This window comes from Talpa europaea (genome assembly GCF_964194135.1).
Source record: "Talpa europaea genome assembly, chromosome: 7".
Lineage (NCBI taxonomy): Eukaryota > Metazoa > Chordata > Mammalia > Eulipotyphla > Talpidae > Talpa > Talpa europaea.
Window position 1 is genome coordinate 99,409,353 of NC_140074.1, and position 12,377 is coordinate 99,421,729.

Below are 12,377 nucleotides of genomic sequence, written 5' to 3' on the forward strand. Positions count from 1 at the left end.
TTGAGAAAAATCTTCTGTAACTTTCCCAGTCCTCTTCATCACCATCTTTCCCCAACCAGGTAACAATTCTTAGTATTGCATTTGTCCAGTTTTGAAAAAAATATAAAGAAATGCAAATATATATTCCTATTTTCCCCATCTAGACTCCATTATGTCATGTGATAGCAGTTTTATGTGATGTTCTACACTTTCATTTTTCCATCTGTTATATTTATATTTCATCAAAATTTATTATTTTTAGTGTGCTGCTGAATTCTGTCTACTAGTATTTTATTTTAGATTTTAAAATGGATGTGTTAAGAAGTGAGGTTGGTCTGTGGCTTGCTTGCTTTTTTTAAAAAAAGATTTATTTATTTATGCATACAAGAACCGAGGCATAGGCCAGAGGTACGGGGTGGGGGTGAGAGGATTCACCAGAGAGAGTGGGGAGCCAAACAGGTGGATCTACTGAAATACACTGCTGAGGAGAGCAGCGGGCGAGGCAGGAGAGATCTGCTGTGTTATGTGGGTTAGTTCCCTGGCTGGGGATCGAACTTATGCCTCAGAGGCTGGTGATAGCTTGATAGCTCTGAGACTTTAACCCCTATGCCACCAGGGAGGCCCATTGCTTGCTTTTTCTTTATGGTACCAAACTATTTGCTCATAAACAGAATGTGGGAATATTCTTCTTCTGACCTCTGGAGCAGCCCAGACAGCACTGGAATGCTCTGCATTTTAAAACTTTAATAAAGTCTTCATGGGAACCCTCTGGGATTATGTTTTTTGAAGTTTAAAAAAACTTCCCCCTTACTTCTTTTTTTTTTTTTTAAGTTTGATTTATTTATTTATACAAGAACCAGGGTACAGGCCAGGTGTACGGGAGGGTGAGAAGATTCACCAGAGACAGAGCAGGGAACAGAACAGGCAGACAGACAAAACACATTGTTGAGGGGAGCAGCAGGCAAAACAGGAGGTCTGCAGCACCATGTGGGAACATCGTCGGCTGGGATAGAACCAGCGCTGCAGAGGCTGCGGACAGCTTCACAGCACTGTGCTCAACCACCTGCGCCACCAGGGGAGGCCCTCCCCCTTACTTCTTCTAAGGAAATCAGTCTATTTAGATCTGATAAATTTTCAAACTTACCTGCAAAGTTGTGCAAACTAATCTCTTAAGCTTTCAAAACATTACTGTTTTTTAGTAGTCTGCCCCCTTTCTTATTTTGCATAGTTTCTCTCTGCCTTCCTCCATGATGCTTAGGTTAATCCTAGTCATTGAGTCCACCGGTTTTATTCTCCCCATTTCCTCAAAGATACAGTCTGTGGGTCTCTTGTTTTTCATTCTTTTTCCTGCTCTATATAGCTTCCTGAAGTGGACAGATTCGGAACAAATTCCCATGTGTTTCTTTCTGAAGCCACCATCCCAGGGTACTCTTCTGAGAGTTAATTCTGATCCCGTTGAAGAAAATGAGGATTTATGGTTGCCTTCCCACTCGTTCGAAGTGAGACATTAAAACATCATATTCCCAACAAGCAAAATGACTGAGACTGAAAGATGACTATCTAATATTGGAAGTCAAGAGTCAAATGCCTTAAAATAAACCATGAAAGTTAATCCTACCCACTCCATCTGCTTTTTGAATCCATGAATGAAGAGTTAATTTTGCACTGAGTGATTGCTGATTTAAAAAAAAACATCCCAAATAAGAGATGTCCACACAATGCATAATATAGTCAGAATGCACCAGCTAACCTCGTTCGTTGCTGAAAACAAAAACAACCAAACAAAATCCACAGAGCTGGTGTTTCATCCTGTGCGAGAATGCTTGGATGCATTTTTTGGGATAGCTATATATATTTTGTATTATTGTTCATTTTTGTACAATATTTGCTTTCTCCTCTCAGGTGTACTCCTCGTAAAATTCCCACCACCAGTTCATCCATATAGCATCACCATAGTCCCATGTGCTTTTCCCTCCCCTGTTTTGATCCCTCTTCCTCCCCCTCCCTTGCACCCTGATTTACAGTTGCCTGTTAATTTTGGAGTTTTATTTATTTATTTTTCCTGATCCCTTATTTGGTTCTTCTCTATTCCTCCTTTAAGTGAAACCATCTGATATTGGTAAGATTTTAACTTCAATTCAGACTGACAAATGTGTTACACAATACTACAGAGCAGGCACTTTGGCCAATTCTGAGATATTAAGATAATTCTTGTCATTGGGAACAAAATAATTAACTGAAAATGTAACAAATGGCCCCAAAAAGAAGTGTCTCTCTTTAAAGTACATGAGTGGACTGACCACCAAAGCCCATTAAATTGGCATTCTAGATAATAAAGTAGCTCCTGCTTCTAGTCAGTTCTTCCCAGGTAACATGGGGAGATTCTGATCTTGCAAATGACTCAGGCACCCCTCCAAGATCCAACCACTGGAGGAAGGCCAGAGTGAAAAATCCAAGCACCCATGTCTTTAGCACAGATTTCATATTTCAAGGAAATTTCTAGCACTCACCGCTCAGTGGTGAAAATATACCCCACGAGATCCTTGCAGCTTAACAGCAGGACACATAAGGTTACAGCAAAGACTTCTAGGGACAAAATGGTAGAGAAACAGCACAGTGAAACAGGGGGTCCAAAGGAAGGGAGAACCTGGGTTTACGGGCACAGACTGCACAGGTGCAGGCTCTGAGTAAGGAGTCTAAGCACCTGTGATCACCAGGGCGACAGCTGAGGACCTCTTGGCCTGCTCAATGTTTCCAGCGCCCAACGCATTCCCCACCCGGACGCTGGCAGCCACACTGAAGCCTGTGGGTATCTAGAGTGAAAAAGGAAACCTATCATGAAACTATAGGAGTGAGAGCAGGGGTCAGAGAAGCAGCCCTGCCTGGGGGTCCAGTTCTGAGGCTAATCACTATCTTCCTCAGGCAGGAGGGACCTGGTAGATTATACTTCCCATCTCATTGCGAAAACGTGGTCCTAAAAGTTTGGAAAGGTGAATTTGCAATATCTACTTTGTCTAGTTGGGAGCCCCCAGTGTAGAACCTGGAACCCCAGGCTGTGGGCCTGTCACACACTGGACTTTTGTGAAGTCCTCTGAAGCCCTGGACAGTCACTTTCCCTGCTATGTATGGGAGAATAGGCTTATAAGAGAAAGACTCATACCAAGCTGATAGCCATGCTACCCTTTATGTGACAGGCAGGGTGGTACAGGGAAGCAGAGGAATTGTGGTTAGGAATGGGCATTCTGAAGTCAGACTGCCTAGGTTCAAATCCTGGCTTTGCCACCTGTCAGCTGTATGACCTGAGCAGGTTACTCACCCTCTCTCCACCTCAACTGTTATAAGACCTACTTTGCAGAGTTACTGTGGGAATTTAATGAGTTCACATGCTAATTGTTTAGAATAGTGTCTCATCTATAGCAACTGTTTGATTAAGATTAGCTATTACTGTTATGTATAAATTTGCCACCTCAGAAATTGGTATTAAAAAAGAAAGGAGAATTATCACTTGTTTAAATGTGGCTCTTGCCTTATGATCAGGATGACTGAGAACAGGGCTAAAGAAAATCTGGCACACAAACAGAGGCATATGAAAGAAACAAAAGACTGAATTCCTTCCTAGAAACTCACTAGTGGGAGCAACACACTATTTATTAATTACAAAGGGAAATAAAGTGACTTGATGGTGGAGAAACCTGACAGACAATGCCTTAACCAAGCTATCAGTTCCTATCAGCAACGATGGGACAAATCCACATCATATCTGCTGACACAGTGCATGAGAAGAACACAGCTCCATTCCTATAGCATTCCCGCCAAAAATGCAGGGTCAGAATCTATTCATGAGGAAGTATCAGTTACAACTAATTAAGGGAAATTTCTGTATATAGTAGTCTACATTACACAAAAATGGTAAGGTCCAGAAGGACAAAGAAAGGATGAAGACCCGGAGTTTTTAGTATTGGCATGACACCTTTATTCCAGGAGAAAAGTAGTGACAAAAGGCATTGTCAGAACAATCGGTGATATATGAACACCAATTGTGGGGATAATGGATGAGTGGATAGATAATAGACAGATAGATAGATAAGGCAATAGATAAAATGAGTGAGCAAATGGGGTGAAATGTAAACAACTGGTGAATATGAGTAAAGGGTATAAATTCTTCTTTTGATTAGAAGAAGCATAAATGTAAATTCCCGAAGCCTGTTGGAAGGTATATGGAAATATATGCAGAAGACAAAATTCCAAATAAGTTTTACTTTTAGGAATTATATTAAAGAAATAATCAGACACATCTGCAAAGATAATTGTCCTAAGATGTTCAGTGAGGTGCTGTTAATAATACTGAAACACCAGAAATAAGTTTCACGTTATGGTTTCAGTAAAACTAAGTCAAAGGAAGGCCTCTAACAAGGGTTCTTGTGTAACAAAATGTCCTTCATTTTCAAGGCTAAATAATATTCCATTGTATGGTTAAGCCATATTCATTGATGGATACTTGGGCTGCTTCTGCTTTTGTGGGATCACAAGTAATGCTGCAATGAACATGACTGTGCAAATATATGCTCAAATATTTGCTCAATATCGCTTTTGATTCTTTTGGGCCTGACCTAGGATTGGTCATATGGAATGTTAAGAGACACCAGAACCAGGTTAGGGTGGGGCTAAGTTGATGTAAAGAGTTTGGCCCTTAGTGTTATGCACTCAGGACCATCAACGTGTCCCCAAAGCATCTGTGTTGTAACAACTGGAAAAGATTCTTCATGTTTGGCAAGTCTTTCTGATGTGAATTGTGTTAGGACATGGAGAACCAGAAGTAATCAAGTTATTTGGTGTTTTTCTCCCCACCTACCTACAGCTCCCAGGGAAGACCCCACCATACCGACAAGGACCCCCCACACGGCTGGCTATCAGACGCTCACCATGTAGACAATGACAGCCAGTTCGTACACCACAGACTGGGCTCCCAGCTCCACCATGCCAAGGATACCTGGTGGAGAGAGAAAGCTGACTCTGTGCTCTAGACAGGACCCTGCATTTCCAGCAGCCATTGCCATCTCTCCCCACACTGACCGCTCAGGAAACTCCCGATCTCATAGGCCCACCACTCAATGCACAGCATGAGCATGCTGGGGATGGCGAGGCGGAGAAAGGAGGCCCAGTCCTGCAGACACTCGAAGGACCACCCTGCAGGCAGGACACAGACACGTTTGCAACACATCCAGCCATCAGGCAGGAACTCAGTCGGAAACGAAACCCGCATCCAAGTTGGAAGACAAAAGGCAGCCTTTACCTCCCCAGGTTGCTACATGCAGTTTTCTCCAGAGGATGAAGAGAAAGAGGAGCAGGGCCAGGACGAACTGAGAAATGGTATTTGCCAGTGCTGAGCCCCTGGGAAGAACAGTCAGGGTGAGGGGAGAAGCCAATCTTCCATGCTCTCCCCACCTCACTTGGTGTCACATCCCGAGGTCATCTTCTTCCCGGAGCAGCATCACACTCCATCCCGACAGTGTATCCCACAGTGGCCCAAGAGGGAGACCACGCATAGACACAATGATCAGGGAAAGATCCCACTTTCCTCCCCCCAGGAAAAGCCACATGGAGTCATTCCCACTATTAGGTTGGACTCACATCACCCCGAGATGCAGTTGATGGAGAAACACATAGTTGGTGAGAGCGTTGACAAGGTTGGCTGCAACTCCAGTGATGATCTGGGGCAGTATGATTCCCTGAAACAAGGACAGACCACACTTCAGATCCTCGAGATCCATAAATGTGATGGGCGTCATCAGCATATAAATAGAAACTGAAAAGAAAGAGACAGCTCCACTCAGAGTAAGGTAAGCAGAGAACCGTGCAATCAACTCCTCTCCCCCCTTCACCCAAAAGTCCAAGCATTCACCGGGTTTCATTTGCTTCTCTTCCTCTCTTCTTCCCTCTCCAGTAGTATTTCTCCAAAACCCAGCTGCTTCCCTGCTGTCCTACACTTACGAATGGCCTGGGCATCCAAGATGGAGACCTGGTTTAAAGGAATTCCTTCCTCTCCTGTGGTCTCTACAGCCAACCAGTCCTTCCAACCTACAGAATCCACCCACCTTTGTTTCCCATTGTCCTCAAAGGACAATCCTTTCTTTGTCCTAGACCTTCATCAGCTTCTCTTGGGACTACATCCATTACACTCATCTCTTTCCCTGGCAACTCATTCATTTCCCCCAAACTAAAAGCCACAGCAAAGAATGCAAGGCCTGCTCATGCTTACCCGGGACCAGCCTGCCCGTGACAGTCCACCGGGACCAGCCTGCCCGTGACAGTCCACGTTGCAGCCAACCCAGACTCTGCAGTCTTGCTCCTGAATGGGCTCCCTCTGCCCTTCCCCTCCTTCCCAGCCTTGGGAGCCCAGGGCATCCCCCATAACCCAAGGGATACCTCCCTAACCCTGGGGAGCCTTAAGCCTAGGGCTCCTGTTCCTTCTGCCTCAGGGCATCAGAGAGGCTTTCACATCCACTCTTCTCAGCAGATCAAGTCAGACCTGTGGTGAGGAGCCCCCACATCTGTTGGGAAACTGAGGGTCAGGGAGAAAGCCCTGCAGTGTGCTAAGACTTCTGCGTGGCTTCACATGAGGCTGGAGGCTTCCAGGGCGCAGTCCAGAGCCAAGACGTGCAATTTCTGTCTCTGTACAGGCATGTCAAGCATATGATTCTGATACTAATAAAGAGTTGACTTTTTTTTTTGTTAATAAGGTAATATCTTTCCCCCCTCCATTTTATTGAGATTACTTGATAGACATCACTGTGTAAGTTCAAGGCAGACAGCATAATGGTTTACCTCCCATAACTTGTGAAATGACTAGCACGATAAGTTTAATTAACATCCATCATCTCTTATAAATGCAATAAAAAAGGAAGCAAGGGGAAAAAAAGGGAAAAAATTTTCTCTTTGTGGTGAGACTTCTTAGGATCTACTTTCCAATACACCACATAGCAGGGTTTTCTTAACCACCATGGTAAATATTACATCTGTTAGGGGGAAAAGGATGTCCTAAAGCTAATTCCATACAGGCTTTGTGGACTCCACCCCCACCCCAGGCCAAAGCCAAAGACACAGGGAACTCCAAATCCCATCACCACCAAAGGGAAGGTGGCTGGGACCTGATGGTGGGGTTAAGCAGCCAGGTTGGTATAAAGTCAGACACGTGGGCTTTGGAGAGGTTCCCCCATTTTGGCTCCCCGCCAGCTTGCAGCGTCTGGCCAGCTCTGAGAGTGCCTTTGGGTTTACAGGTCCGCAGATCGGGTAGGACGCATTAAAGACTTTATTTCCCTATTTTCTCCCTGAGTTGTACATTTTCCTTATTTCTTTTTCCCTTGTAAATAAACCTTTTATTAACCTTTTGTGTGTGCCTGTAGTGGAGTATTAATAAGTCCCTTGTAAGCGTGCGGGTGAGGACCCACAGCCAGGCAATCCATTCAATATCGGGGCTGCTCTATAACACATCCTTTGCACTTATTTATCTTATCATATAACTGGAAGTTTGTACCTTTTTACTACCTTCAAACCCAATAGGATAATAACCTAATTTTAAGAACATTAAATAGATGGAAAACGTCTTTCTCTCCTCCCTTCTACTCTTTCTTATGCCCTGGAAAGCCAGCCTGTGTGGCCATGAGCCAGACATGCCCGGTGCTCTCATTTATCTGGATTTCTCTAGAAGGAGGTCGAGGACCCCATACATGCTGGCATCATAAATCCCTATCTACAAAGCCAAGGGCAACTGGCCTCTGGCCATCATTGTTAGCCACACATGAAGAGCTCTGACTCACGCCAGGCCTCATTACAATTTGAGCTTTCATATCCTCACTGAGGAAAGTGGCGCCTTTCAGTCAGAGGCTGTTTCCCGGGTACACGCCAGGGAGCAGACAGGTATGCATCCTTTCTCCCCACTCACTCAGGGAGTGGGGTTGTCATATTGAGCCAAAGAACACTACAGCTCCAATCCTATCCTTATTGCCAACGACAATATTTCCAAGTGGAGAGCTGATACAAATTTTCCAGAGCCAAAATAAATGCATCCTTTCCTTGATATCACTTAACAAAGCTCCCACTGCCAAAGCCCTGTGTGCGTTGACGGGAAGATGTATTTCAGTGGCTCCCTGCAGGCCCGCCGCTCCACCCTGGTCTCCCTTATCCTTGAGTATTCTCAAGGCCCCACAATCCCAGGAAGGTATAAACTCCTGTTGCATCCCCCCCCAACCGCCCACAAAAAAGGATAGTCTGCATTACCTGGTTGAGCAAATATTTAACTTGTAATGTATAAAGAAAGGTTGCCTAGAAAAGAACAAGAGAAATGAAAGTTAATATTTTGGCCTTGCCATCCATCCAGCAGTGAGCTGGGAGTCATGTCTTGGCTGCCTTCTATTCCCACACAGAGCCAAAAGGTACTCTATCTCAGGAGCGGGTGGGGGAAGGGTGGAAGCCAAGGTATCTAAGTTTGAGGTGCTCCACACATTTCTTTTAGATGAACATATCCAAGCAAACCTGGGGTTTCCTTGCTGCTTTGTTAGGACACTTGTGGGGGTGGGGGTTGGTAGCCCCAGGGCAAGGTCTAGGAGAAGCACCTACTTTGTAAACTATAGTCCTCCCATTTGGTGGAATATTTAAAGAATATTCAACTTAAAAGGCTTCAGCTTAAATTACAAGCCAAGGGCCAGGCCTCAGGGAAAATCAACCCATGAACACTTCCTCTTGAATTTGCCAACAACTTCTTATTGTTAAGTCACCCAGCCTGTGGTACTTTGCTATGGCAGCTCTAGCACGCTAGTCAGCATGACTGGCTCACTGAATATTTTCACTCTGAGGTTTTATTGACCACACATGACTGTGTCGACATGTACACACACTTAGGATTCTGCATGATCACATACAACAAGCAGAAAAAAAAAGTCTCAAGCTTCAGTGTGAGGCCTTCAGGGGTCCTGATGGAGAAGACTATCCCAATACAATAAAGGTCTGTGTTCAGTTCCAAAAAGATCCCTGAGGCACCTCAGGTGCTGTTCAGGGCAGTGACCCATTGGGATGGCCTCAACCTTGGTATTTCTCAAGGAGCAAAAGTTTGTGTCTTTTATGGGCCTAATTAATGCCTTTCTTTCTTAAAAGAAAGGTCAACACCATATGTGGGAATCATACAAGACGTGGTCAATTCATCAAGCTCATGAGCACCTCGGCTACTTGTACCCATGGATTTCAAGAAGGGGACCTCTTAACCCAAGAACACTTACAGGAAGAGCAGGAATGAAGATCATGACATAGGTCTGGGTAAGCCTACATAAAGAAAGAGAAAAAAGGATGATAGACATCTCCATTTCAGGGACAAGGTAACAAAAAAACCAAACTGAAACTGCCTTTTGCATTCTTGGAGTTCTTAAATCAATGGGCTTGGATGACTGGAGCGAATATGATACTTTACACATAGAGCTTATCATTCTATAACCCTCTTGGTTCCAAGTCTTTGGGTCTAAGACAGGGTTTGTCAACCTCAGCAATGTAGTTGGAGTTCTCTGTGATGGGCAGCTGTCCTGTGCATCATAGGATGTTTTGCAGCATCCCTGATTTTTACCACTAGCAACCCCCCAATATCAGTTCTGATAAACAGAATTGTCTATCAATATTGCCAGATGTCCCCTGGGTTCAGAGCCACTGGTCTAAGGCAGGAACTTTTAAAGATCTTTGTCAACTAAAACCATAGGCCTCAAAGTTGATGGCACATTAGACTCCTCTGGGGAATTTTGGCAGATACTGACACCAGGCCGCAGCCCAGACCAATCAAAACAGTACACTGTGGGGGGAGAGGACCCAGGCATGAGTGAATTTTCAAGGCACCAGAGGGATTTAAATATTAACCAGGGTTTCCCTTGTGGTACAAAGGGTTAAGCGCAGCACTGTGAAGCTATCCACAGCCTCTGCAACACGAATTTGATCCCAGCCTGCCAGGGAGCTACCCACATGGCACAACAGACCTCTCCTGTCTCACCCGCTGATCCCCTCAGCAGTGTGTTTTGGTCGGTCTGCCTGTTCTGTTCCCCACTCTGTCTCTTGTGAATCCTCTCACCCGCCCTCCCCTCTGCACCTCTGGCCTGTTCCCCAGTTCTCGTGTGCATAAATAAATAAATCTCTAAAAAAAATGAAAATAAATAAATATTAACTGTGAGACTGAGCCACTGTTCCTCCATCTTGTGTATAACCACCATTTTAGTATTTCAAGTTTTGGTTACTCAAGACTAAATAGCCTGCATTCCAGAGAAGGTTTCAACCCCCACCCCACTCTGGTCTTATCTTGGATGGCCAGCCACAGCAGAGCCGAGCAATGGGGTCTAACTAGCCATAAAATGGAGCCGAGCAATTTGGGCCACTAATGGGGTCAAACTAACCATAAAATAGAGCTGCATCTCGATGTGACTAATCAGCTCAAAAACTGAAACTGTGTACCCACCGTTGTTAGGAAATGCACCTGTGTCACCAATGAATGTTTGCCAACATGATTTAATTTTTAGAAATCTGCTTGTAACCCTATATAAGATCCCTGTTCCCTTTATTCAGGGCTCTCGACATCTGCCATTGCATCAGTGGGTGTCGTGAGGCCAGACTCAAGCCCGTAATAAACTCCTTTGTGTTCTTGCATCGGCTGTCTGTGTGTCCTTAGGGGCTGCACTGGTCGACGTTGGGCACAACATTAACCATGGTCAAGAATCACAAAACCATGAACAAACACCACAGACTACCATCCAAAATGAAGAGCAATTGCAAACCCAATTTCACTCAAAACTGTTTACCCTAGAAGTCACCCAGACAGGGAGAGGTCTAACATTAAGTCCTGATAGTCATGTGAGACAAGATCCCCTTTCTTAGTGTGTGGTCTTGTCCCTGGCATTTGTAACTCCTGGAAACTGCACTTGAGACTACCTTCTGTTGGGATGGACTCCAGTCCTGCCCTGGCATGTCCTGTCTTACCTGGACACATCCGGGTCCTGCTTGAAGAGCAACAGGATCTGCTGGGTGTTGAGGAAAAGCGCCCAGCAGGGAAAGCAGCACAGAAGCAGCACGAGCACACCCTTTTGCAGGATGACCCCCACATGCTTCAGGTTCCGGCTCCCGAATGTCTAGGTGCACATAGCCAAGATGAACCCATTAGCACTGTGTGGCACCCTGCTATTCCCCACCCAGACCTCCAATCATGTGTCATAAAGAGATAGTCCCCCATGTGAGGCTAATGTACATCAACCTGGGTTGCATCACCTGGAAACTAAAAATGCAAATTCTTAGGCCCCATGCAGAAATTCGGGGGGCAAGGCCAGAGGGACACTGGAGTCAGCTCCTATTGACTTGCAAAAGTCAAACTGTGCACATCTTTTCCCAGGTCCACATTCAGTGATATCTCTATTGCAGCTTGAAATTAGCCACAGAGTGAGTTGCTGATACCACTGGAATTGGCAAATCCTTCGTGGCAAAGCATTTCCCCCCATTCCTACCCATGGGGCCTTGTCTTTAAATATTTACCATCAGATCCCTGGATGGGGCCACCAGCCTGTGTTTTTTTTTTTTGTTTGTTTGTTTTTTTGTTTTTAAAGATTTATTTATTTATTTATACAAGCACTGGGTACAGTCAGAGGTGTGGGAGGGTGAGAGAATTCACCAGAGCCAGAGCAGAGAGCAGAGCAGGCAGACTGACGAAATACACTGCTGAGTGGAGCAGCGGGCGGCAGAAGAGGTCTGCGTGCCATGTGGGACCCTCACCTGGCAGCTGGGGATCGAACTGGCGCTGCAGAGGCTGTGGGCAGCTTCGCAGCCCAGCACTCAACTGCTGCACCACCAGGGGAGGACCCCCAGCCTGTGTTTTAACAAGCCCTCAGACTGAGATGCACATGAAAGTTTGACAACCATTTTGTCCATATTTTGACTTGGAAGGCAGCTATGTTCACCACTATACCATCAATGCTAAACTCAATGACATGGAAAGTGATAAAAAGGACTTTTACATAATATCCCTCATGTGATCAAAGTGTAATGTAGTTGTCTAGCTGTGCAGATAAACACTGGTTCACCAGCCTAAGAGTCACCCAGCCACATTTCAAAGAAAGCAGGCAAGGACAACTTGGCATTGATGGCTGACAAAATGCTGCTACAGGGTTTACTGGTGGGAATTTGTTCCCTCTGCACACGACTCTCCCTTGATGCAGTGGGGTTCTTCCAGCTACATCCAAGAGAACATGCCCAGGATCACCGTGAGAGTGGTCTGGGCTTCCTTTTACCTGGGAGATGAGGGTGTCACAAGCAGAAGATAAGCCAAATCCCACAGAGATACCAGTGACATTGATAACCTGGAAAAAATCACAAGAAGAAGGCCACAC

General features: G+C 45.2%; 1 protein-coding gene across 1 annotated transcript in view; it reads right to left on the reverse strand.

The window, feature by feature from the left end:
* Positions 1 to 12,377, reverse strand: part of LOC311173335 (multidrug and toxin extrusion protein 1-like) — a gene marked incomplete at both ends in the record, with an annotated part of 35,669 nt that overhangs the window by 15,153 nt on the left and 8,139 nt on the right. Inside the window, 10 exons of the mRNA XM_084237217.1 lie at positions 2,490 to 2,565; positions 2,684 to 2,792; positions 4,902 to 4,969; positions 5,053 to 5,166; positions 5,273 to 5,370; positions 5,611 to 5,708; positions 8,257 to 8,301; positions 9,252 to 9,294; positions 10,981 to 11,129; positions 12,279 to 12,347. Of these exons, the coding sequence (XP_084093343.1) occupies positions 2,490 to 2,565; positions 2,684 to 2,792; positions 4,902 to 4,969; positions 5,053 to 5,166; positions 5,273 to 5,370; positions 5,611 to 5,708; positions 8,257 to 8,301; positions 9,252 to 9,294; positions 10,981 to 11,129; positions 12,279 to 12,347 (869 nt within the window). The remainder of the gene's footprint in view (positions 1 to 2,489; positions 2,566 to 2,683; positions 2,793 to 4,901; positions 4,970 to 5,052; positions 5,167 to 5,272; positions 5,371 to 5,610; positions 5,709 to 8,256; positions 8,302 to 9,251; positions 9,295 to 10,980; positions 11,130 to 12,278; positions 12,348 to 12,377) is intronic.